Raw genomic sequence first — 27,253 nt, 5'->3', positions numbered from 1 at the left:
AACACGGGTCACAGGCCACACAGCCTCATTACGTCTACCAGCGCCTACGTGGTTATTTAACTTCACTGTACCTACGTACCTGCCCGGCTGCAGTAACGTTACGTACGTGACATTACTGAACCACATCGCTAATTTAAAATAACACTCCGTCGACTCTCACACTGGACAGATCGGCCCCTCTGCTACCTGACTTCCTCCTTTACGACTGTAACAACAGCTCCGCCCACAAGAGGCCTCCACCTCACAAGAAACTTAAATATGAGTTGTGTTAAGCTGCATTCACAGCGGAACTATAGGGTTGTTTTTTCTGTTGAGGACGAGCTGGTTACACAGTGAAAGCTGTGTTGGCTGATATCTGAGACATTAAACACACACTTCATTTCTAGTTTCTGTCACATGAACACTCACTCCACTGTGTTAATGCCAGTGTTGGTTACTACCAAAAATGCAATCTATTACCTTTTACTAGTTACTGTCTTTTGAACTTTTGGCCCACTGATATCACAGAAGTGTGACGATGATGATCAAACAGCCTCGACGTCTCTAAATAAACCAACAGCGCTGGACACAGGGACGAGCCGGCAGACAGACGACCAAAGTCCAATCAGTTATCTGTAAACTTCCTTAAACTGCACCTGATCATTAAGTTCTGTCCTTTTTGTCTTTTAAACTCAAAGTTAGGGTGGTATACCCATTTTGAAGACACGCAGTCTGACTTTGCAGCCATTTCAGCATCTTGCCAACACGATTCTCTGTCAGGGGAGCTGTGTTCTGGCGGAGGTGGCGTGATGTGGATGAATTCTTACAAAACATCAACAACCACTTGATTTGGGTTGGTTGGGTTGCTGGATGGAGCAACTGTGATAATAATGCCTACATCCTGTTGGATTCAAATACATTATATTAACCAAGAAACACACACACACACAGAATCAGATCCTCCATCCATCAGTGCCAGTCCGTCTGTGCTGCGGTGCTGTGTGAGCTGCAGTGTGAACCTGATACTCAGGCTGAGGAGCTTGAAGAGATCAGTGTCTAATTTAAACCGACGCACCGATTTCTGCGGTCTGACGCTCAAAGCGCACAACAATCATTCGACTTAGTTTCTCTTCTAATAATGCATGTCTGCCGCTCGGTGAGATGCCCCCAGAGTGCAGGCACAATCAAGCTAATGTTTTCATCTAGAGTTACTAATCACTAATAATCATAGGCTAACATCGTGGAAATATCAAGCCCACTCAGCTCCTCCACACAGGCACCGTGCTACTCTGTCACAGCATAGTCGGTCGCACTTTATTTTACAGTACATTAATAGAATGTAACAGGCTGTACTTTGAATGAAATTAGACAAAAACAATACACTAATAAGATGTAACAAGCTGTACTTTATGTCAAATTAGACAACTAGAAATAATGTAATCTTAATTAGATAGTAAACAAGAAAAGTTATAGTGTAATTAGACACCATACAGCCTACCCAAATTATGCTGTTATCAGAAACCACATATAGTCTTTGTACTTAAAATATAGGCTACTATACTTAGACACTATTATACCAAATTATACTGTAATTACAAACCAAATCAGAGATCCTAATATACTATTAGACACCATTTTACAAGATCTTAGTCTAATTAGAAATCACACACAATGGCATGTCAGATACAAAATATGGTAGTTAGAGGCTATTCTACCCTCACAAATTATGCATTTAATGCAGCCAACATCAGACTATAGCTTAATTAGATGAATGTACTGCCATATCATGTTATTGGCTCAAATCATGGCAGTGATATAAGTCCTTTCTCGGGGTCGTGACTCTCAAAATAACGTATCCACCGTTTCAAAGACGCTTCCTTCACAATGGGCCCGTTGTTGGAGCGGGAACGGGGTCAACAGGTGATTTTTGATGTGTATGTTATTTTCGATGTTATGTTTAAAACCTGTGCTGACCCGCTGATGTTGGTGGTAAAAGCCGAATTGGTCTCATCTTAAGGAGAAACGCTCCGAAATTCTGAGCAAAACTTTGAACGCCAAAGTATTCAAAGTGAGCGACCTATACGAGGATCGGCGCTGTGAGCATTTCGACACAAACGAATCGGTGCTCTCGGAAGAAAAAAAAAACAAACTTTGATACGTTTTGATGTAATCTCGTGATGTTACTGATGATTTGTGGTTAATGGCGGCCAGTCCGTAAAACGTCTCCTGAGACGAACACGCTCCTTGTGGGAGGAGATCAAATCTGATTCTCCCTTGTGTGTGAATGAAGTGCACAATTAGTTGAAATGCAATGGGAGCGAGATGTGGTGACAGCGTGCGCTCTACGAAGAAGACGAGCTGGGAGCCAACGCCAAAGCTGATACGTTTTTGATATATTATTATCTGTATAATAAGGTTTTTTTTCTTCTTCTTTTTTTTTTTGTCCAGGACAGATGACCGATGAGTCATGTGATAACACACACACACGCACAAACACCACCGATGTGTGAGTATCTCTTTCCATCAGCCAGCCTAATATCATACTTCTACACTGTGATTCACCCCCTCCAGTTCAGCTGGGCTCATATCATATTTAAAGTCGCTATGATTGAGTCCCCCCTGTTGATGGCATATTTCTCATTTAGGTTAAATCAAAGAGACGTGGTGTCAGACCTAACCACTGCTCATTACCATCATCGCAGGAGTACAGGGAGCAATTTACCTGTGGAGATGTGGTAATGCTGAATGGAAATAGGCCAAGCAGGAGCTGAAATGATATTTTTAATTATGTAGCACCTCTCCCATCGTCCCCATGCTGTTCCCCGAGCCTCCAACGGCCAAACCTCATTTCAATATTTGCGTCTCATCAGCCGGAGTGGAAAGCGAGGAGCGTCTGAAGGGTGTCAGAGGACCTGTTCTGGCAGAGGGTGGTGAGCGTGGACACAGCAGCCGCTGCACAAACAAAACAGCAGCGGCCGCAGCGTCGTGGAAAGTTGACATTGCGTTGATTATCTGCCTAAGCAGGCGCCGTCAGCTCAATTTCCTACTCTCTAACACTCTCTAAGGCTTCAATCAACAGCTTGATTCTCATTTGCGTCTGGTTTGCACTGGTTTTCATTACGGCAGCCGAAGGTGCTTTGAGATCAGGTGCTGCCGACGGCAGCCACTGAAGCCGGACACAAACAAAGAACCGGAGGAAATACTGTCGCATCCTGTCATCCGACAACATTTGACACGAACGACAGCAGCCTGAGGGAACAAGGAGCGCAGCAGACCGCCGTGAGACGCCACCGTGAGAATGACCTTCAGCCTGGGGCCTTTGACCAGGAACTGTTTGTAGAATGACATATGGTACAACAACTCCTGCACAATGTTATCTGATGACAGTAACTGTGATAATATATGTATGAATGTGTTATTTACACAGTGTCAGCTGAGATCACACAGTGGTCTGATGAAACATCAGGAGCACCTTTTTAATAAAGCAGCTCTATAACACCATTGATCTTATAGAAATGTTTGTAGTAAAAATTATTAATATACCCAAATGAATAACCCTAACTCTTACCCAATGAATAAATCAGAGAGAGAAAAAAAGGTGTGTGTGTGTGTGTGTGTGTGTGTGTGTGTGTTGCAGACGTGGAGACATCAGCGTCACTGCTGAGGAAGCATGAGGCCAGAACAGATCTTCATCACTGAGCGGCTGACCTCAGCCCAGCTCTCGGCTAACTTGAATGGGATTAAACCGATTTGACGTCTCTTCTACCTTATCCAGATATTATCGGACCAAACTGTTCTCCGAGCTGTTCAGCCACTCATTCACATTTTTAAGCTGTGTTTATTAATGAAGCACCAAACACTGAATGGGCTCTTTTGGCAAGAGACACACGAGCCACCTCAGCTTCTTCGTTCGCTTCACTGAAGTGAAATGCCGTGTACTGAATGGTGGGGGACAACGGTGCGCTCATTTGGAAAATGTCCCACAATGCCACCGAGGTTGAAACGCTGGAGAACAGCGGGACATTGTGGGGCTGAGGGTGAGCGGTGTGTGTGCCGGCTGACAGACGCGTCAGCGCTAACTGGGGACATCAGCCCTGCAGGTCACCACGCAACTTTTATTTCCATCCTTCAACTCGCATATTTATTCATGGCCTCCTCTGTTTTCACAGCGCAGAATAAATGGCTCATGTGACACAGCACCAGTCTGCACATTATCAACACAGGCAATAAGTCATCATTAAGCCGGCTCCTTCCCACAAGGCCCAGCTCTGACCCTCCACCGCTCGCAGCTGGCTCCGCCTCACGTCCACTCAGCTCACAGCACAGCTACACAAGACACATGTGGATTTCAGAGCTACAGCTTATTCTGAGAGTTGACTGAAAGTAATGAATTTAATCATTTTTGTCACAATGAGTTAATCAGGAGTGCAGAGAACATAGTAGTCTATGAGAACTCTGCTGCGGAACACATGATGTGCTGTGTGATGAGCTCGTGACGGCCTGTGGTCCAGTGTCTACACCTGTGCTCCACTGTTACCACCTTATGTCTTATGTCCAGTTTGACTGAAGTGTGTTTTACAGTCAGAGGTGAGGGTTAGGGTCAGGGTGAGGTCGCAGCTGTACAGTTGTTTGTTTCTGTTTAATACAGAGAACAAATATACAATCACCTCCTCTCTTCACATACTGGCACTCTACTTTGTTTTACTCATGAACCTGCTGCTTTTACACCTTTGAGCTGAAACTCTTGTCGCCTGTGGAGGAACAAAAGTGGTGTTAGGGGACATGACGGGCCGGGGGTAGCTGCTATGCATGCTAACAGAAGGTTCTGTTTGTAATGTTGTTCATTTATTGATTATTTTACGCTAAAATCTGGTCAAATTGCCCCCTTAATCCTATACTTCAACTAAATGACTGAACTCCTGTAAGGATTTCAGCTGTGTCTCCAGCCAACATGTCATGCTGGTGTAATAATGATCATATATCTATATGTAGAGCTCATGTGTCCACAGTTCAGTGCATAATAAAAGTCTTTTTTAAAGCACACACGCTCTAACCATGCATCGGACCAGGCACTCATTCAGGTCGCGTACGTTACATCTACCTGGCAGGATGAGCAGATAAGGAAGCAGCCGCTGACCTCAGGGTCAGGACCAGACACTTGGATCAGTGTTCCGGGTCAGCTGTAGGACTCCACGAGGAACCCTTTTTCAGAGATTAAACCTTTAATCTGACATCAAATGTGTCATCCATGTCATAAAGTATGGTATATATTTAATAGTTGATGTAACAACTTGGAATTTGACCCACTTCATCTCCCCTTCAACTGAACTATTAGTGAACTCAACAGTTCTATATTCACTCATAAATACTTGCAGAGCGATGCAGAATCGGCTGGTTCAACTGGATCTGATCTGAAAGTGGGCTGTGAGCCTCAGCCTGCTGTGTGGTCCTCAGGGAGCGCTAAAGCTGCTTGTCCTGCTCACACGGCCGCTGCGCTCCAGTCAGCAGGCACCTCGGGCCGAGCCAATATGGTGGGTGCTGCTGACGAAGCTCAGAGCCAGCAGCCCGGAGGAGCCGAGCGCATGACGGCCAGGCCGAGCGCTCGGGCCGAGCTGAAGGAGTGAAAACAGAGCGCTGCAACATGTCAGAGAACAGACGTCTGACCCACGTCACTTTATAATGTAACAATTCAGCTCACTGACAACACCAATGATTCCATTTCATGTTATGTTCATGGAGAAGTCTGGGTCAGAGTCCAGCCCGACCAGGATTAAAAAAATATCAGTATTGATACACACAGACGAGTAAAACACATGTACACCACAATGACCTGCAACAGGATATCTCATGATCCATCAAGGACAGTGAAGTGCACTGGGATTTGTGTCATATTCAATTATCCCAATCCTCTGTGTCTGTATCATGATCAATAATAAATAAAGGACTGTTTCAGAGCCATGAGTTCGACATGACTGTCACTGACTGAGCAGTGCTGTCCTGTGTCTTCTATATGTCCTATATGTTGTCTATAGTGCGTCAGCAGGTGGAGCAGCACAGCGTCTGAACAGCTACATTCTACATTTCAAAAGGTTCTGCTGGAATCTACTCAATATTCGTTTCAACGTGCTTGAACTAATCCGAGGTTGTTTTGATGTACAATTTTTTAAAACAAACATCTGGTGGGTCAAAATGACCCGAGGCCTCCCTCGCAGTGAACAACTATGAAGTCATCGCTCCTACAGCGGGCTGAGGTTTGAGGTCCTTTTCCCAGAAACACCACGACGTCCTGATGACAACTCCTCAGCTAAAGTGTGAATGTCTCCGTGGTCTCTGTGGTCTCAGAGCTGCAGGGACACGACACTGACGTCTGTGTGAAGGTACTCATCACTGTTGTACTTCCACATGAGTGTGAGCCACCATCAGCCAGCAGTTCACAGTTTGACCAGCTGGTGGCACTAGAGGAACACTAGAGAGAACACAGCTGTGTCTCTGCTTGTGAATAGATCAACTTTGTGTCATTCAGTGAGTTTAATAGCTGTTGGCAGATGTAGCTGATGTTATACTGAGTCATCAGCCGCGTACTCCACACACACACACACACACACATCAGGGTAATATAGACACTCTTGTCTCAAACAGAAATGAATGAGACGCTGAATTTAGGATCTGAACACGTTTAAAGGTAGAAGAGGGAATGTGCTGTCAGAGTGAGGACCAGGAGGTGTCCATATCTGAACACATTTCACAGGTCTCATCAGAATAACAAGTGATGGTTTTTAAAAACGCACACTGTTCAAGGTCACAAAGCTGTTGGAGATCCCAAACGCACAATCACACAATCAGAGTTCAGTAATCAACAGAACAGTCAGTGAACCCACAGGGTGAAATGTAAATGACCATAGCATTACTTTTATTGTAGATATACTGGGCTACAATTATAAAAAAAAAAGAAAGAAAAGAAAAAAACCCAAACAAAACAAATTAAAGGTATCTGTGATCCAATAAGGTGCAGACCGCAAACCACTGCAGCACGGTATTACAGTATGAGTGAGGAGGTTCTATTCCAACGTCCCTTCGACAAATGCTGCAGGTGTGGTGGCCCATAATTCCCCGTTCTGATAACAGTTCATCCGTCCACCCGGTTAGCTCCACTCTGCTGGTGTTCTGCTGCTCTGTGACCCGCCTGAAGAAACAGTCAAGTGTAGGCGCCCTGTGCTGGCTTCATGAGACCCCTGATCCTCTCCTCCCCACCACACTCAGAACCAAGGCTTCTCACTTCTCTGTCAACTCTATACACAGACCTTAAAGGAAAAATCCACCCAGAGCTCACATTGTTGGAGACACCGCGGCCATCAGGCTCATTTGTTGTTGGTGGTGTGAAGGCACTCCACGGACTGTGAAATCACTGTGTATGTAGTCAGAACCAACACTGACCGACAGAACACTGCAGGCAGAACCACGGATCAGAATCCCGAATCACTTTATCCCAGAAGTCAGACTCAATCGCAGAAATAGGAAAAAGAAGTCAAACATGTCCTGTCTCTTCTGTAGATGTGAGTGTCAGAGGTCGAGATGTTCCACGACAAACTGTTCAAAATGCAGCATATTGTTCTAGATGACCTGTGTACCTGACACACTGATGCATCAATACCATCACAATAACTCCATTTACAGTAATACAACAGTCGGGGGCCATTTTACTGCCTAACCGGTACTTGTTCTGATACTTGGCATACGTTTCCCTCATACTACCCTAACCTAACCCTTTTTTTCTTAACTTCAGCTGAGTTGTGGCTGGAGGTCTTGTCTGTCGTGGAGTATCTGTCCTGGTGTTTGGATACTTTATGTGTGAAAGATCTAAACACTGACTTCTGGGAGATAGTGATGCAGGACTGCGAAACACATTCAGGTGGTTCAGGATGAAGGATAACAAGGTGCAAGAAAGGAGTCTACGCAAATTTGTGAAAAGGTAATTGAAAAGCACTAATGTTTAGTTATTTGGAAGATTATGACAATAATCTGACAGAAACTGTTTCAACCGCGGGAGGCCACTAGTTAACTACTACCAATAGGTCACTTCGAAAAGTTCTGTTTTAGTAGATTAATATCAAAAAAAGTCCAAACTACATCAGCAGTGATTCAGCGTTATATCCGGATTAAACACAATCAAGTCCAAGCACCATGAATTCTTCCTACAGGCAGTGACGTTCAAACAGAGCCACGATGATGTGATGGCAGAGTGAGGGGATCCAAACCGTTCATGGTGCCAGTTCTTTGGTCAACAAACGCAAAGTAAAAGTTTCACCAAAGAGCAGGTGATGACATTTCTTTTACCCACTTCACGGGATGCAGCCTCCAGGCCCGTGGCCCTCACAGCAGCTGACCCTGCAGGCTCCCGTCCACCACAAAGGATCTGAACACACTTACAGCTCTTGGCAGTTTGAAGGCTCGTTCGCAGCCTTCATCAGCAGTTTGTTTGACCCGTGCTGTGGCTGATTCTGGTCCGAAGAATCACACATGAGGGCTGTCACCACACACACACGTGCACACACACACAAAGCAAAGTTCTGAAATACATAATTGTAATGTATTATACGTACTCATCTTAATGCAGCAACAAGAATGCTGAGTGAAGGTCTGATGGTGACACAACAGGTGAGTTAGCTACACTCACGTGTTTGTAATGCTGTAAAACGATTGGAAGAAACTCCTGAAGCTATGAACTGTTGGCAAGTTCTATACAGTCCAACAATAGATGTGTTTATTTTGCCACTATTAACGAGGATCGTCTTGTTAATTCAACATGCATCTTATAAGAACTAAAGATAATGTTTATCTGCTGATATGCTGAGATCCACAATGACCTGAACAGCATCAGAACCACAATCAAGTGTCAATCACTCTGCTGAGAAGTTTCAATCTGAACATAGTATCTCTCACACACACACACACACACACACACACACACACACACACACACACACACACACACACAGTGACAGCCCCACTCTACAGACTGGCCCAGAACAGACGCGCTGCTACACCTCCTGATGACAGTCGGTGTGGAGATCAGGAGCATGTTTGAGTGGATTTTTCCTTTAAGTTCTAAATAAAGGGCTGCGGGAGGTTTTCCTCTCATATTCCAAATGAACAGCGCCGGAATAGAAATGAGGCTGGAGCATCGTTTGGGAGTGACACGTCCACATCAGAGTAGTCAGGACAGAATTAAACCAGGCGTCTCATTCACATCACGCCTGGACCCGGTACTTTGACTCTCCTTTCATTTCCAAACACATGTTTAAGGCAGGACATCCGTCTACGCAACGTCCAGACATTTTGGGCCCAAATTGCAGAGGTTCTTTTTTTTTTTTTACAGTGTATTTGTCAGACGATGACTTGCAGGCACATTCCGTCTCCCTCCCAGAGCCCCTCATTCTCCTTTAAAATAGGTTTGTATAATACCGGCAACTGAATCAGCAGCAAAGCCTGAACCACAAGTTAGTCCTTTTAACGTTACGGCATCATATATACACTTCTTCTGTCCTCCATCTTACGCTCCCTTTCATACTCTGACATGAGGTAAAGTATGGCGCCCAAGTGCAATGCTCAATTGTGCTACATGTACAAAAAGAAACAAAACAAAAAAAAAATGAGAGTACAAGAAAACTTAGTCCGCTTTGACAAACAAAGGACTTCCTCAACTTCAGCACTCCCACACACACCTCCCTCCTCAGCTACAGACCAAAACTAAAGACACAAACATACAAGGTCGCTGATGTTGATGCCACTTGTGGTTGACAAGATCATTTGAGATTCTTATTTTCATCAGTCACCAACAAAAATAAGAGTGGGCATGGCACCGTATGACTGATTTCACATTCTTATTAGTAATCTCCACCTCCTCCCCCCTGGAGACTTACACACAATTAGTGTGTTGAGCCGTGTGTGCATGTGTGTGTGTGTCTGACAGCCCAGGTGTAAGCGGGTCAGACAGCTGCTTGAGAAGTAATGACAGGTTGCACTCTCTCTAACACTGACAGGTTGTTCACAGATGTTCTTGTTTCACTTTCAGAGTGAGAGCCTAAATATTTCATTAATTCACACTGTGGGATTCACATGGTTCTGATTTTTAGGTGAACTGTTCCTTTAAGTGACGTCCTCACAAATTGATTTCTGCTCAGGTCGACCTGACAGAAGTAATCCAGGTGTTACACCGTGGGGTGTGCTTTATTGACGCATTATGAAATGAATTTGCCATTGATCACCAACCTGCTGCTACATGGTGAGCCCAGGAGCCCTCGGGCAGGCATCTGCTCACTTTGCCCGTGTTGAACAAAGCAACAGAAACATTCACTGTAACTACTTTTTCCTACTCAAGAGCGGTTTCAGGAGCCGGGTGGCCTCCAGCAGCTGTGTGGGTTCAACAGGTGACATCACCGATCTGTACAGATTGTAGGCTGATTTACAAAACTGCAGGAGGCAGACGGCATCAGCTGTCTCTGGTTTCAAATCTCTAGTTGAAGACACAAGATCCACTCATCACTTTACTGGATGTTTCTTTGATTAGAATTATACAAATGAAACAATTTCCCCTCTATGACTGAATTTAAATCGGTCTGTGCAGACACTGATGTCCAGCAGGGAAGATGTTGGTTTCTCTTCAGATGACAAATCACTGAGGGAATGTGGACTCAGTGAAGCAGATATCTGTATGTTGTTTAGATTACAGTATTGTCTCTTTATTAGAGCTGTTTCCATTTGATTTGCAGTCTTTAACACTGTCTGTGAGGTAGAAGCACCTGTGGCTGGATTACATTACACTTCAGAAACCACACGTCTCATCCAACCCTCATTTATGAACAAAGTTGTGGAGAAGTCAAGTATTTTTCCCTCCTTCTATGGTGAGAAGAAAATGTCAGCGAAAGTCTGAGAGTGCAATCTGATTAACTCTACAAGCATCAACTCATCTGATCGATCAGTCCTGTTTGTTTGGCCAAGAACTCAAAAACAGATTCTTAGCTGTTCAAATTAATCGCTAATCAATGTGGAAAAAAAAAACAGTTAGGCTTATGTGCAGAGAACATCTGCCTGACCCCCCTCCAACCCCAAAAATAAAATAACAAATCATCAACCTCAAGTATGGGAGGGGGAAAAGACGACAACGCAGCTCTCCTCTGCAGCTTGATGGCTGACGAACGGGACAACCAAATCAAACAGATTTCAAAAAAAAAAAAAAAAAGGTCAAATAAAGAGGTATTATAGTTACAGTGCAAAAAAGATGAGAAATTCAAGCTTAATACAAAAACATAGCACCAAACAAAAAAGAAAAAAAAAAGAAAAGAAAATGCATGCAATTAACTGAGGTATTCAAGTGAAAAAGGGCTTACTGATGAGAAAAAAAAACAAAAAGACATTTAGCGAGAAGCAAAATTTGTCGGAACAGAAACAAAAAAAAAAAGAAGAAAAAAAAAAGGCTGGTATCCTTTTCCCTAGGAATCAACTTCAACCTCATAGTGTCACATCTGTTTCAGCTTTGGTAGGTTCGGGATGTGAGGAACACTAGTGTGTTGAAATGAATTGGCCTTTTTCCACAAAGACTGTATTTGAAAAGATTGTGTGTCTTACACAAGTATCCAATTTGTAGAAAAGTCTGCAGCATACTGAATGTGTGATATGTCTTTCTCTTCTTATATCAAAACTGGATGATTCGCTCTGTGGAAAGACATATAGTGCGCAAGAATGACTAATTCAATTCCATCCATTCTTGGTATCAAAACATTTTAAACCAAATCATCAAGATAATGCCATAAACATCTAATCTCGCGCTCACACACTCTAGATATATCCATAGATTTAGAACATTTATAGAAGCCATCCAGTTGTCATGGTTTATACATAAGCTACAAGAACATGCAACCTCAAGTGCGGTTAAAAACTAGTTTAAATTACAGTAACTGGGAATGTTGAAATTCCTACCCATCTCGCAGGATATGAGGGTGAGCCTTCGCATCTAAGGCCAAGAATATCATTTTTATATATATTTATATTTTTTGCTACGTATATGATTTTGGTGTCAATGTGACCACACAATTCTCAAAGTAACAGACCCTAATGTAATAAGTGCAAAAATGATTAAGAATACCATTTCAAGACAGATTTCAGACAGAAGTGCCACCAGGTGTTTGCTCCAGTGGTATCTGTTAGCCATGTCTGCCGTTAGCGTTTTAAAACCGCTTTAAAACTGACTGGCACTAGTGCACAGGCTGAGGAGTTTAGCGTTTTTTTTCTTCCTACTACATACTTTGATTTACACCTTTGATTGAACTATGTACAGTCTAATACTACACAATAAGCATAAGCCTCATCTCACTGACATGGAGGTTAACCAAACAAACACAAATCAAACAGTGAGGAATAGACATTGCGACCTGACCTTTTTTTTTTTTTTTAAAAACACTTTGCTAAACGTTAATAAAGCACTCATGTGATTACACAAAGCAGAGAGGGAAAGTAAAGATTGTGTTTGCGCAAAAAAAAAAAAAGAAAAAAAAAAAGGTACAAGATCCGATGTGAAATCTGTTGAGAGATCAGTCTGCTTCTTTTGTTGCGTCTCCACACAGTGTTCCCTGGCTGCCTTGGTTGTGCCATCGCAGGCTGAAGATACAGGGCGAGCATCGCGCTGTGTTGGGAAGCCGATGCTGCTTTTTCTCCGTTAGCATCAATAGCTTAGGTGCTAATGCTGAGCTCAGTTGTTTTGGACCTGAGGTTGATTGGCTTTGAGGCTGCGCAGAGCTCGTCGCGCTGCCGCAGACTTGGCGATCCGGTAGCTGCGGCCAACTCCTTTAAACTTGCCTTTACCGACGACCTCTACCGTCACCCGGACCTTCCCGTCATACGTTCGTTCTGCCGGGCTGTGTACAAAGCAAAGGGACAGGGTTGGAGAAAACAGTGGTCACTGTAAAGTTTAATTTCAAAAACACAACTTGACAAGACATAGGCGCACATCGTCTGCGTCAAGGCAACTGATATCTCATCCATACGTTGAATGTAATGATTGATGAGAGTTGCGAGAAGGTTCTGTTCTCCTACCTGAACTTGGCCGTTTCTGGTTCCATCTCGAGCAGCTCCCTCACAGGAGAGCGTGGCACATTAGCAGAGAATTTCTCTGGAAGCGGTGAGAAGGAGGGTAGTGAGGTGAGAAATGTGGCATCATAAACATCTTCAGACATTCAATTCATCAACATGTCAACACAGCTGACCACAATCCTAACCCCTGTATGACCCCCTCAACAATTATAGCTGAGAGGGAAAAAACACAGACACTAATAAATAAATGTGCTTGACTCTTCTCACCTATAAGTGGCCTCATCATGGGGTAATACACTTGCCACACCGTCTCCAAAGACATCCTGCTGTCCATGTAAATTGCTCCTGCTAGCGACTCAAAGATATCTCCCATAGCTTTAGGGACCTCGATGTCCTCCTCCTTCTCCTCGTCTTCTTCAGAGCGGCGCAGCTGGAAACAAAAACCACACAGTGCTGTCAGATGATCTGTCACAACTCACATAATCTGAGACATTTCATTTCCAGTTTCTCTGCAAATTCAGATTATTCAGTGCTGACCAGCTTGTACTCGTGAGATGTTGTGGCCACTGAGAGCACAGAGTGCTGACCACTAACAGAGAGAGGATGCTGAGAGCACACAGAGTATGGAATATTCTCTTGTGTTTCCTGGATTTCAATAAACACTGCCCCCTGCTGGTACAATCTGGTATTACAGACAGAGCAGGCTGGATTATTGCTCCCTTCAGTTCACATCTCTGCAACATAACACACACACACACACACACACACATGCACACACATGCGCACACACACACACACACACACGTTTTGAAACTGTTGTGTCTACACTCTTCTGATCATATCTCACAAATTGCTTCTTCAGCTGCCTGACTTCCTGTGCAAAGTGTAACTCTGCTCGCCTCTTAAGAATATGAAGAGTCATTAACAATTAGGGATCCTTCCATTTAAAGAGCATATTAACCTCACCAATATTAAATAGACTAGTATGTAACTGAATGATCAAATGTGAGTTTGGAGCCATTTTCGACTCATCTGTTAATGTACCAACAGTACATGTAACGGTCTGAAGCATGCTGCATTAACAGCTTCATCATGCTATTGTTACTCTGGATTGATTAAGAGTGAGCGGTAGATTCATACCATGTTACTACGGCACATTCCTTTATTTCTTACAGCTGTTTGTTTAGCATGCTTGTGTATGTGCCTGCTGTCCCATGGCAGAGAAGTACCTCTCAAGCAGAATGAGAGGAGATCTGGTGCCAAGATAGCCATTTCCAGGCAAATTAAATCCAACTGTATTTTCTCTTCAGGACTGAAATCATTGGAATATGAACCAGATTCATGGAAGCTGACAGCCTCGTTACTCAGGCAGATCTTTTTGAATATGACCATTATTTTAGGGAAAGAAAAAACTATAACAGCAGAGATTAGGTTTCTTCCTGCAGGACTTTGTTGTTCAGGACTGATGCGCGCAGTGCTTCCAGTAGAAACAGGACTCACCTCAGAGTCCATGCCTTGCATCTCGTTCTTCTCCAACTGGAACTGCACAAAGTCATCGATGACGTGGAAAAGCTCGGGTGAGATGGCCTTGAAGTACTTGTGGTAGTCGTACTTGACGGCCAGAGAGGCAAAGATGGTGTTGTTGACGAGTGCTGAGCGCAGGTCGGTCAGCACGCCAGGAGAGTGCTGCCGCGGGTCTTCATAAAGGTGCTTTGTTATGAGGTAGTCTAGAATTGCATCACCAAGGAACTCCAGCCGCTGGTAACAATCTGAGGAGAAAGTACACAAACAACAGTCAGAGCTGTGGGGAGGTGCAGTTGAATCTGAAAGTGGTCACATGAGTGACAAACCCCAAGTTTCTCTCAGCTCTGTGTTTAAGCCTCTCAGTTTACTTTACCACCACGCACACTGTACTTGAACAAATGTGTGCGTTTCAGAGTTGGTGATCTTCATGCTGGTCTAACAAATACTGTTGGTTCTTTTATTTCAATGTTGTCATTTTGTTCTTTAAAGTATACTGTGTTATTTGGTTACATGTAGTTGGCCATTGCATATAATGCCTTTTATTTATAGGGCCAGGACACACGAGGCTGACACCCAACTTATATGAGGCCACTGTTGCTCTAGTTTTTGCTCTTCTTGGTAGATAAGAGTTTCTCACTTCTTATAGGATAAGTTTGAACTTCTAAACAGCTGGTGAACTGGCTACAGGCAGCCAGAGATACAACTCTAGTAGTCCTGTTAGTGAGAATACTCTGCATCAGTGTTGTGTTTACAGCTTGTTCAGCTGCGACCCACAGGGAAAAGAAATGTATAAGAAATGCAGCTTTAAACATCAGTTTCAGTAAATTGGACTCATGTGCACCAAAACTGAGAAGTACTGAAGGAATTGTTAAACATTAACTCTTAACATTATCTCATTGCATCCTTTATTGTAAAAACATTCCTTCTCCTTCAATGATTCTTCTGCTTCTACAACACACAGTATTACTTACACATACTGAACAGAGTGAGCAAACAATGATAAAAGTGTCCCGATGCTGTGAGCTGCAGTCTGACCTGTGATGGTGTTGTAATGGTAGGAAGCATGGGTGAAGGCTTGCAGGAGGTAAGCCTTGTTCTGAAAGGTGTAGTTGATCTTTCTTTCAAAGTTCTCAAAGCCGGAGATGAGGTGATTTAGAGTTCGCTCTGCGTCTGGATGAGCCAGCATGCAGCGTGGCGGGATCTTCAGCCAGCCATAGCACAGGTTGATGGTTGTGGTCTGACGGCTCTGCACCACCGCTCCTGTCAGGGTCCCTCTCTCCAATGGTAACACCTGTCACCATCAGAAACAAGCCTTATATCTCTGCTTAGCCATTGTATCACTGGTACATAACTTTGGTATTAGAACAGTGTTGGAGTTCATCACTCACCTTGAGGCCCAGTGAGCAGAGGAACATCTGGGCAGCTCTCTCTCCACAGCTGGTCAGGTAGCAGCCCAGCAGAGCCTCCACACAGTCAGCAATGCTCTTGTCGGCGATGCACTGCTCTGTGTGCAAGTCGTAGGAGATGGACTGCTTGCCAAGCTCGGCGCCACAGTTCTCTTCCGATGGATTCCAAAAACCCACCACAAAGTCGTCCTCCTCTCCTGCCTTGCTTGGATCCAGGTAGCACATGGCATCCCATGAGCTGTAATCAAACTCCTCTGCAGAGGGCCCGCTCGGCGCAGGCTCCGAGGGGTAGTGGGCCGTGGTGGGATGGAGGGGCTTCTTGGGGGCCTTCCACTCATATGGGGACTCCATGGCGGGAGAGGGGCCAGAGGTCGGGGTGAGAGGGGGAGGGAAGCCGCTCAGAGAGATCTTCTTACCAAAGGCACCAGATCCCAACAACATGTTGTCGATGAATTTGATGTGCTCCTTGTAATACTCCAGATCATCTTCCATGTTGACTTCATCCTTTGGCTCATCCTTCAGCATCAGCTCACCCTCCTCGTCCACCTCGTCCACCTCGTCCACCTCCTCGTCATCATCATCATAGTCATTCCCAGACTGCCCGTTGGCGAGAAGCTCCTCTTTGGCCTGAATGATGGACACAAACAGGAGGGAAGCAGAGTTCACATGAAACTATATCTAAATAGATTTGAGTTATTCTCCAATAAACTAAACCTCCTGGTTGTAGGGGTTCCAGTGTGTGATGCCTCACAAAATGTAAATCAATGAGTAAAAACAAAAGCAGACTACAGGCGCTACATAAATATATTTTCATCATCACCTCATTGTAGCAGTATTACAGATTGTGTTCCTATCATGTAGGAGCAGAAGAAACTTTGGGAGAAAAATGCAGTGTGTTTCCAGACAAGGTGGGAGCCTGCCGTCTAGTGGCCTGACAGCATCATAACACTAACAACATGTGTGTCAGAGCGAATGAATGAGTCTCAACAAAACATAAACTGAATAATCTCAATCCTCCTGCATACTCTTATTTCAATCCCACAACACAATCAAGTCAGAGCCAGGTTAAATGTCCCACTCTGCAGGTGTACAACACACACACACACACACACACACACAGAGCAGCAGGCAGTGCACTGACCTCCTCTGAGTCCAGTTTGTCTGTGCTGCTCTTGTCCTGGTTGACCACGTAGCCGGGAGGCAGCCAGTTCACAGGGGGGTCGAAAATGGACACCACCATCCTGCTGGGGAGCCCCTTCTTCTTCCCCAGACGGTACAGGTTACAGTTGCTCACCTGGGCATGGGCAGACCACAGAGCATGAGTCAACAGCATTTGACAGCATTTAGCAGCAGGGTACTCAACCAACCCTGCACCTGTGCAAAACAGATGCAAAGGTGATCCAAAACCAACTGATTTTTTTTGTGGACAGCAAAGGTTTCTCTGGTGTATTTCTATGATTTGTTGTTCACAACAGTATCCGGGAAGAATAGAATGCCTCCCCTGAATGTGATGATAGTGAGTTTAGCAGCAATAAAATGTCTTAAAACTGTAGATTTTGTCCACAATTGGCATTTCACACATGATGCCCTATTGTCCTCAGAATAAGTCATGACCTGTCTTACCTTCTTGCTGCGCATGTAGCTGAGCCGTCCCTCGTGGGCGTCGGGGTAAGTGCAGAACAAGTATGTGGTGATAGCATGCTTGAGGAAAGAGTCTCCCAGCATCTCCAGCCGCTCCAAGTTAAAGCCGTCGCTGGCGTTAGATAGAGTCAAGGCCTGTAGGATGAGGCCTGGGTTGGGCCCCAGGCTTTTGGGAGAGTCTCCTGCCTGGCTTCTGTGCTGGAGGACAGTGACCAGGTCTGTAGAAGGTGCTGTGGGAGCAGTGGGAGCAGTGGAACCCGTTGCTGCGCTGCTGCAGACTGAGGTAGCTTTATTGGTGTGGTCTGAGGTCCTCCCAGGTCTACATTCATCACTAGGCTGCGGAGGACTGGAGCTGGGCTTCTTCAAGCTGTGAGAGGGCTGCACAGGAACTGAGGTAGTGGTTTGTATTGATTCAGGGCTCTGCAGCTCAGGAGAGCTGGGCTGGGAGCATTGGCAATTGACATATTGGTGAAGGTGCTCATCTTGGTGGCCGTCATCGTCACAGTTGGCGAGTAGGGCAGTGCCATTTATTAGGTTCCTTGTGCAGGTGGCTTCTCCGGGCTCAAGGGCTGTGAGGGGGCCCTGCTCAGGCAGGGGAGAGTGGTGACTCCTGGGAGGTGTTACAGAACTGGGCTCAGGGGTTACAGTCTCTTGGTGCCTACAGAGACCCTCACCATCATCGCAGCAGGACTCAGGACAGGAGATGAACGTTTTGCTGTCGATGGATCTCTTCCAACCGAAGTCCAGGTTTGGATACCTGCCGCATACAAACAAACCATCTATACATTAGAAACTTTAATCACAACGATCAACATCTGAAGTTTACTGACACACTCAGATAATAAAAGGCTCTATGGTGTCAAAGAATTCCTGTAGAACGGGACACTGGGACACTTGGGCTTATCAAGCGTGTGATAGACATGTCACTGTGTGTTTAATGTGCACCACCTGTGATGGTAAGCTGGCAAAGAACTCACTTCATTTCAGGACTTTCTTCAGATACTGATGCTAAATATGTACAAATGAATGGAGTAATTGAAAGGGCTCATTTCCACACTGAGCTCATAAGTTGTGTAGTGTGTCAGACAGGGACCTGAAGTCAGGGGGCAGGGTCTGAGCTCCCACTCCAGCTTCGCTGGCTGTCTGGGCTCTGAGCTCCTCGGCCGTCAGCAGGCAGTGGAGGCGGTAGAGGATGCTGGGCAGACACACTGCTTTCCTCCACAGGGAGGCAGGGATGGGGTGGATGGCACACAGCTCTGGAACCAGTATCTGAGAAACACAGCACACTGTTAGACTGAGTGTTGTAGTACAGAATGTATGTAAAGTGATGAAGCTGAACCTTTAGTAGCCAGATTTACACTCACGCAAACACCATGTCTACATTTATACCAACAACAGTTATGGTTAACACACAACTTGACTAGAGAAGCAGTCATCACCTGTTTGTTCTGCAGACTCTCCCACTTGGCCTTCCTCTTCTCTGCACTGCTCAGGGGCAGGGCTTTGCCCTTCTGGTTCAGATGCCGAGGGGTTAACAGGTTCAGTCTGACAACACAAGAAAGAGTCAGAAGAGAGTGTCAACCCTCGAGCTGTCAAGAAGGACAATCCATGTACAAAGAGAAATGCTTACCAAGTGCTGTTATTACACTGGGATATTGATACTGGGCCTTAAAATGTGGCTGTTGTCAATCATTTCATTAGACAAGACCTACAGCAGGTATATTCAGTCTATGTCGTGATAAAGGCATGATATCATTTTAAAGGCCATGCACCTGGGCCCCACTCTCACAGCACAATTCTAACACAGCAGCAGAACCAGAGATGAAACCGTTCATCACCAGTGTGATGCCACAATGCGGTGTGGGAATACAAAATACAGCTGGCAAATCTTTCCAAATGACAACCATTAACACTGGGTCCGGTGCAAATCGTCTGCAGAAAGCCTGGAGGCCTGGCTCAACGTGGAGCTGTAAAACTAGTGATGGAAATGCAAATCGGCACAGCATGGTTTGACTTGGCGTAGCCAAAAGTAAACACAGAAAAATCCCAGTGGACATTAGCGGAAACAAAGGATTTCATTGGTCAAACGTAATATTTCCCTCAGGCCAAAAGCTGTTGACATTGAACTCTGTGCTCATAGTTTTCCAGTCAAACCAATGCTGACTGTGACATTTATCCCTTCTTCCTTCTTATAGGAACCACAAAAGATTTTCCCAAACGCTTTTACATATGCTGTAGAACTCCACTTGTCTAATCAGCTGAACCGTCACATCCAATACATAGAAAGTGGACAGTGGTTCACAGCTATATCTAATGATCATGTCTCCCATGCTGCTGACCTGGAGGAGGTGTGGTCTACGTCCAGAAGCGGCTGGTTCAGGTTGGACAGGTCCAGGTTGTACTTGGTTTTGTAGTACTCTGCAAATGTCTCATACTCTGGTGATGGGAACTTGCTGAGCGGTGTCAGGTCTGTATACACGTCAGCAACATAGAAGCGATGAGGCTGGTCGAAGTTGCGATACCTGGAGGAGGAGGAGCAGTGTGACAGTCACGGTAGCTCAAAACCAGCTTAGTAGAGCATTTATACACAGTAAAGCTACTGTTACAGTATCTGATCTGTGCAGACTCAGTCCACAGTGTAAGTAACTTCAGTATGTACCAGAAGGTGTAGTGGTACCTTGGAATGATGACAGCATCCTGGTAATCCTCAAGCTTGAAGGTGAAGGGGTTCTGCTTGGTGTACTGAGTGGTAGGAATGCCGGTGCGGGCCTCAGACTTCTCGATGTCCTCCATGAACTTAAAGTCCATATCTAGTGTATCAGAGTCTCCAACTGAACGAGCCAATGAAAACAGCAGAGAGGATAATAGAAGGAAATCAATAAGCATCTGCACATATCTTAAAAATCCTTTCCTGAGCACGACTGAGAAAGATTCTACTCACCAACATTCAGAGGTAGAACACAATAAGCTGAGTCAGCCAGTGTGGGCTTGAACTCCAGGGCAGGTTTCTCCAGGCGGAGGATATGGGAGAAGATGTACTGGTGTAGGCGGGTGATGAGGTCGAGCTGCACCGCGCTGAGTGTGAAGTCAGATTTCTGCAGCTCGATGGAGATGGTCACCTCACCCGAGCGAGTGTACACCGGGAAATGTGGGATCTGGACAGAAGGACAGCATCAGTTAGCAGAGGACGGTCCTGGAGCTATTATGTCTTTTGATAAGTGAATAAAAGGACAACATCCTTAGAAGTGAAATCATGTTCATGTGGTATGAAAGAACTATGAGGAGTCTTGACCAGGTGACATACTCGAGGTATGGGTTTGGCAGTCAGGATGCCGAAGCACCTGGTGGTGTCCTCCGGTGGGTAGAGCTTCCTTCTGCGGAAGTTGAGTTCATCAGGGAGAGGGGTGGTGAGAACCATCCCAATCACATATAGGTAGTAAGTCTGCTCTGGTACAGCGTAACTGTCCCGCAGACACTCTGGTATCTGGACGGGAAGAGAAGAGACAAAATGCTACATTTTACAAGAACTTTACAGTTGTGAAGTGATGAGTTTAAAACAATATGTGCTGGGGCATTCTGAATGCTGTTCAATGTGTGCCAATATTTGTATCATTCAGTCAACTCCTCAACAAACTGCTGCTATGCAACTATGTGAAAATACTGTGATCTCATTGAACATTATTGTTGTAGGTAGAAGAAAAGAAGCCAAGTCATGGAATTGAGGTTTATCACTTTACGTACCTTTTTAGCGGGTAACAGACTATAGACACATTTATGTGAAAATTGCGTTTCATGTCTTAACTTATCTGTGATACAGGTTGTCTCACATAACAACATGCACATCCATCAAAAGGTAATTCTGACTTCGTCCCATGAGACAAACTACAGATATAAACTGTATGAATTTTGGCTTTGACCTTGAGATACTAATTCTCAGCGTCCTGTGAGAGTCAGTGAGGTCTAATTGTAATGGACCAAACTTACGGCTTTAGGGTAGCACTGCCTCCTCTTGGTAGAGCCGGGTCGGCCTGGTACACTGGTCTCCTCTTCATCATGAAGGTCCAACTCCTCCTCATACTTCACTGTCTCCTTCCCAACCGGCATCAGGTGATCATCCAGCTCACCTGAGAAGTAAAATAAATCAGTTCAAATAGATACAGAGAGAAATGTTATCAAATCCAAACCAAGGCCAAGTTCTCAGTTCTAATTTACCTATTTTGTGGAGTTTCTCACAGCATACTAATGCAACTGCTTTCTCTGCCAGTCTGGTGCAGTTCATTATCGGACCCTGTAAAGACATTGATACATCAACACAATGAATCCAAGGAGGGAGGCTGGAAACACTGCATTAGTGTACATGGATTAAATAAGTGAAGTCAGTCTGGGTGTTGACATGTGGAACACACCTGTTTCAGACTGCAACCTTTAAAAAAATAAATAAATAAAAAAAGTACATTTTTATGCTCACCTTGACAGGAACTCGCAGAGGGGAGTTGATGGGTAGGTAGAGCGTGGACTGGAAGCGTCCATCACGCGTTTCAGCAGTTCTGCACTTTGGTGCCAAGTGGGTAAAGGGATCACTAGGCAGCCGAGCACAATACCTGAGTATCAGAGCAAAAACATCCCCGAATATTAATATGTGCTCATGTTATTTCCTTGAGAAGTAAACATTTAGAGACTTCATCTACCTGTTAATGTGTCCGATGGCTGTGTTGATGGTGACCCTCGGACCTCCATCCTCAGATCGCAGCACGTAGGGCGGGAGGATGTTGTCATCGTCCATCACCTGCTCCACTTCAAACTCGCTCACTTCCACTGACTTGGAGCACTTGTTCCTTAAGATCTGCTCAAATGACAAATGACATCTACATCAGCACCTCACATTATACTATGATATACTTTATACTGATGGTCAGTCTGTCTGTCTGATCAAGGATTGTTCATTTCTAAATTTCTCCTAACATCTTTAAATCAACTATTAACTAAACTGAACAAGACAAGTAGACAGGTCACCTTCTCTATGGCCTTGTAGGTGGTGAGATCTTCCTCGAAGGCTTTGGTCCTCTCACTGTCAGCCAGCATGATGTAGTTGGAGACAGGGGCCCGAGCTCTGCCTTTGGACTGGACGTAGGACCTGTACTCTGTGGGCAAGTCGAACCGCACCACCAGGTTACACTTTGGAATATCCACACCTTCCTCCACAATGCTGGTGGCAATCAGCAGATTGGTTTCATGAGCCCGGAATTTGCGAAGGACCTGTGAAAGAAAGAGGGCAGTGGGACAAGAGATTTGACACTGCAGTGATGTTCACTGTTTGATTGGGTCCTCAGGACCCATAGGTGTTCATTAGACTGGGTCCCCAGCAAAATCTGGGATTTCTGACCAACTGTAGTTTAAGTCATGTGTATGTTATATGGTTATAATCATGGCTATATGTTTGATAAAAATGTATCTGAAAATTAAACTAATAATATAAAACATAAAATCCCAAATCTGAAACAAAACAGTGGCATGTCCATGGCTGCCCTCTGAGAGCTGATTTGTTAGTCAGTCAGAGACTATTAAAAACCAGGATAAAACATAGAAGCTTATGAAAATGCTCAGAGACAACATCTCAGTGAATAAATGCAACCACCAACATGTGACAATGGACAGCTGAAGAGAGAAGCTACAATTGGTCCTGAATAAGCTGAATCTTTTTAACAGTGAAGCATCATCTGTCAGCATCGTCTGGAGAGAATACAGAATCAATCAGAGCTGATTCTTCTCGACAGTGACCCCGTTAGTTTATTAGGTTTAAACGTTGATAGCTGAAACCTGTGAGTCAGCAGTGGTCTGTTGCAGCAGAAAGTATCAGGTCATGATGATTGAGATATGCTCACAGTTTGCAGACTTTCAATACTGATTTGTTGTTCACAGAGCAGCATTATTAGGAACAAAATATGGATCGTGAGTTCACTGCTATGATAATATGTAAAACTAAAACATTTGTTTTTCAGAACTCAACAGATCACTGGTTTTATTCTCTGAAGACTCATTTATATTTTTCTTAAAAAGACTACACTCTATAAAGATTGTAATAACTAACATGTTAAAATGCATCGGCCAAATGAACATAGTTTATTTTGAATTTAATGACAGTAACTTATTTCACAGGTCTATTTGGAACAAACTATGAAACTAATTAAGATACAATACAAAGAAAGTGTCATCAGATGGCAGAAGAGGACAGAACTGTCCTGTGTTTACTGTGTGTCTGTAGTCTTCTCTGAAATGGACTTTGATTCTGTTGATTGAAAGTTAAAGCTCATTTCAATCAACTTTTGATTTAAGATGGAAATCCTAACATCCTTATATAAACCCACTTAAAGTGTTGTGACTAAAATAATAATCAGATGAAATACTCAGCAGCTACACAGCTGCATGTTATCAGTCAGAACACGATCTCTGTTTTTTTCCTGCTTCCTCATCAAAAAAAACCCTTTGACGCATCGACAATGATTCAAGTTAAAGCGACATATAAAGATATATATATCTTAGTATAAAGATCCTTTGGTTGAAAAAGCTGCTGCTTCACAAAGCAGATTTGTACATGAATAGTCTCGGCTGGTGTGGACAATGTGTGAAAATGTCAGAATAAGGAAGTGACTGACTGACGTGAACTGAAGTGACTACAACTGGCTGCTTACAACAGCTTTTCTCTGCGCTGTGTGACAGTTCTGAGTCAAAGACACTCTGTGATGCTCAGGTGTTACAAATGCACAACAAAGTATGTATATTTAAATATACATTAGCAGTAACAAACATGAGTTTGTAACATCTATGTCAATGTCAGCGTACCTCCTCTTGTTTCCTGAACTCCACCTCCATCTGTTTGTTACGCGGCTGGTTCTTGCCGATGCTGTGGCCGGTGATGAAGTTGCTGCTGATGTAAGCAAGTTCTGGGTCCTGTTTCCCCGCCTCTTTGATCAAACTGAGGAAGACACATCAGTTAAAAACAGTGTATTCAATAGGGTCCTGGTTCAACTAGGATTTTATGAGGTTTTATGCCTCCGTGCACCAGTCGAGTTTGTGTTCCTGAGCTGTGGGATTGAATAATAGCCAGACCAATATTATGATGTCACAGTACATTTAACCACAGACTCTGGACATCGAATGTCATTAATCCATCATTTTAACTTTAATTCTTGAGTTGCAGCCAAATATGTGTTTTGTGAGGTGGCAGTAATCTTGACCTCTGACCACCAAAGTCTACTCAGTTCATCCTTGAGTTATTGTGTACATCTGTACAAAATTTGAAGAAACTCCCTCGAGACATTCCTAAGATTTTGCATTAATAGGCCATGGCTGTCACTGGCGCAGAGGCATGAAAAGAAAAAGCGAGAGCTATTCATTAAGCATTAAAGGCCACCAACACCCAACAATCATGCTTTGAAGTCAAGACTCTGGATTATTTTAGTTTATAAACTCTGTTTGAGGTACAGCTGTCATAGATCAGGACAGACATCTGTACTGAAGAAGGAGGCCTACCGATTGAGGACGACCGCCGTGTATCGCCTCTCCACAAAGATGATCCCACACAGGATGTTGGTGAACGGTGAGGGAAAATTGGCTTCCGGCCTCTCTTTGGCCTCCACCTCCTCATCCTCATCCTCATCCTCGGAGTCACTCCAGGACACATAGTTGTCTTGGTTGCGGTTGTTGTACCACTCCACACTTTCAAACTGCTGCCGCTCAAAGGGCTTGTATTCATGCAGGATCTCGAGCAGTCGGAGGACCTTCGGAGTGACGAACTTGAGGTCCAGTGAGGCGGGGGAGAAGTGCTCCTCGCAGAGGGCGTGCACTTTGCGCAGGATGGTGTCGGTGAAGAGCAGGAACTTGCGGTTTAGCTCCTCCTGCTCGTGTTTAATGTATTTTTGGAGCTCCCGCACCATGATGCCTGCTGCCTTATCTGCACACCAGGGTCCCAGAACCTGCAGCACAGCCCAGCAGTCCGTCAGGACCTTGGCACAACAGGATGATCAGAAAGTTAGTCGGTGCTTTTTCACAGTTACCTGCTGCCAGAGACCAGTTCGACAAGCGCAGAGTTTGCATGCTGGAAAACTGACACAATAAGAAAAGACAATAAGCAGCGCAGAGCTGAGAGGAACTCAGAATTAGTGACAATTCTCTGTTGACATCTCCTTTCACACTACATATCCTTTCCATGAAATGCAAAATATAGTAAATTACAAGAAATGTTATCTGTTGTGTTGTCTTGTGTTATTTTCATTGGTCTAATTCTTTGAAATGGTGGAACGTCCAAGAAGTATGCACAAATAGGCCTTTAGATCGCAGCTCTATTTGGACCTGCATGTCTGAATGCCAGAGATGCAGGGTTCTTAATTTAGTATTATGAACACTTTTATCAAACACCTGTGGTTTAGTTGGTGTGAAGACAGAAGACGCTCATAAGAAGATAGCTGCTGCATATCTAGGAAACGCACAAATGAATTTCCAAAAAGGGATCTAATATGATCAAAAAATAAAAAATAAAAAAAAAACACAGACCTGTTTGGAGATGAATGTGGGATCACGGTCCTCTCTGGCAACAGATATGTTGCAATCGTTCAGGAAGTGGAGAGCTTCTTCCAGCTCCACCTGCAGACGGGTGGAGAGGCCACTCTTATCTGAGTACGGGCCACAGTCCAGCACCACTTCTCTTGGCTGAGAGGCATATCTGAAACATACGACAGAGCACAGGTTGAACTCCCGCACACCTCTGAGTCTTTGTCTGTTAGTGGCTTGTCACTCTGTTGTCTTCTATTCACTCATCAGACGATCTTACAAAAACAGTTTCTTCCTTTTGTTTGAATAAATGGTGATCAGTGAAATCCTTTGTTTAGCGGTAATAACTCTAGCCACATACACAGTAACTCACCCTCATACAGGTCATATAAAGGCTTGTTGTACCTGTCCAGGACCACAAGGTCAGTGGCAGTTTCAGCATTGCTCCTCAGGATTCTCTCCAAATTCTGGATCTTTTGCTCCAATTCTGATGGGTCACACTTTCCGTTCAGAATGGAGGCTGTGAGCCCGAGGACACGAGGACTGCCCGAGCATCCTTCAAACAGCTGCATACACAGAGAGAGAGAGAGAGAGAGAGAGAGAGAGAGAGAGAGAGAGAGAGAGAGAGAGAGAGAGACAGAGACAGAGACAGAGACAGAGACAGAGACAGAGAGAGAGAGAGAGAGAGAGAGAGAGAGAGAGAGAGAGTCAGCTCATCCACAATTCTTTCAGACAATGGTGTCAACTCCAACAAAAACACAACCTCACCTTCATTATCTCACAGTAGGGGTGGTCAGTGATGGCCAGGTGACAATCATCGAAAACCACCAAGTTGATTTTAGACAATTGTAAGATTTTATTCTTCAGAATGTACAGGAATATGTGGCAAGTCATGACCAGCACCTGCACGAGAGGACGACAAGAGGGAGGAGACGTGATGTCAGCAGTGACCTCGGTGGGTTTTACTCTCAGTGTCAAAATCAACTTAACAGTTTGACTCAAGTTGAATGTGGAGGTTGGGTTGAGGCCATTAATGATGTAGTGTTCGTTCAATACCTTGTTTACTGTAC

General features: G+C 44.5%; 1 protein-coding gene across 1 annotated transcript in view; it reads right to left on the bottom strand.

Moving 5' to 3' along the window:
- Positions 1 to 8,772: 8,772 nt before the first annotated feature.
- dicer1 (dicer 1, ribonuclease type III) overlaps positions 8,773 to 27,253 on the bottom strand; it is a 23,932-nt gene continuing 5,451 nt past the window's right edge. Inside the window, exons 6-29 of the mRNA XM_037125218.1 lie at positions 26,952 to 27,086; positions 26,589 to 26,749; positions 26,187 to 26,355; positions 25,167 to 25,639; positions 24,477 to 24,609; positions 22,650 to 22,892; positions 22,325 to 22,479; positions 22,105 to 22,237; positions 21,849 to 21,924; positions 21,621 to 21,760; positions 20,941 to 21,120; positions 20,578 to 20,791; positions 20,314 to 20,467; positions 19,976 to 20,158; positions 19,076 to 19,181; positions 18,730 to 18,905; positions 17,619 to 18,393; positions 17,137 to 17,289; positions 15,978 to 16,622; positions 15,625 to 15,880; positions 14,566 to 14,834; positions 13,333 to 13,495; positions 13,069 to 13,144; positions 8,773 to 12,890 (exon numbers count right to left, since the gene is read on the bottom strand). Of these exons, the coding sequence (XP_036981113.1) occupies positions 12,725 to 12,890; positions 13,069 to 13,144; positions 13,333 to 13,495; positions 14,566 to 14,834; positions 15,625 to 15,880; positions 15,978 to 16,622; positions 17,137 to 17,289; positions 17,619 to 18,393; positions 18,730 to 18,905; positions 19,076 to 19,181; positions 19,976 to 20,158; positions 20,314 to 20,467; positions 20,578 to 20,791; positions 20,941 to 21,120; positions 21,621 to 21,760; positions 21,849 to 21,924; positions 22,105 to 22,237; positions 22,325 to 22,479; positions 22,650 to 22,892; positions 24,477 to 24,609; positions 25,167 to 25,639; positions 26,187 to 26,355; positions 26,589 to 26,749; positions 26,952 to 27,086 (5,334 nt within the window). The 3' untranslated portion in view covers positions 8,773 to 12,724. The remainder of the gene's footprint in view (positions 12,891 to 13,068; positions 13,145 to 13,332; positions 13,496 to 14,565; positions 14,835 to 15,624; positions 15,881 to 15,977; positions 16,623 to 17,136; positions 17,290 to 17,618; positions 18,394 to 18,729; positions 18,906 to 19,075; positions 19,182 to 19,975; positions 20,159 to 20,313; positions 20,468 to 20,577; positions 20,792 to 20,940; positions 21,121 to 21,620; positions 21,761 to 21,848; positions 21,925 to 22,104; positions 22,238 to 22,324; positions 22,480 to 22,649; positions 22,893 to 24,476; positions 24,610 to 25,166; positions 25,640 to 26,186; positions 26,356 to 26,588; positions 26,750 to 26,951; positions 27,087 to 27,253) is intronic.

The sequence above is a fragment of the Acanthopagrus latus genome, chromosome 16 (assembly GCF_904848185.1).
Source record: "Acanthopagrus latus isolate v.2019 chromosome 16, fAcaLat1.1, whole genome shotgun sequence".
NCBI lineage: Eukaryota > Metazoa > Chordata > Actinopteri > Spariformes > Sparidae > Acanthopagrus > Acanthopagrus latus.
The sequence above is the reverse complement of the archived record's forward strand: the minus strand, read 5'-3'. Positions and strand labels throughout refer to the sequence as shown.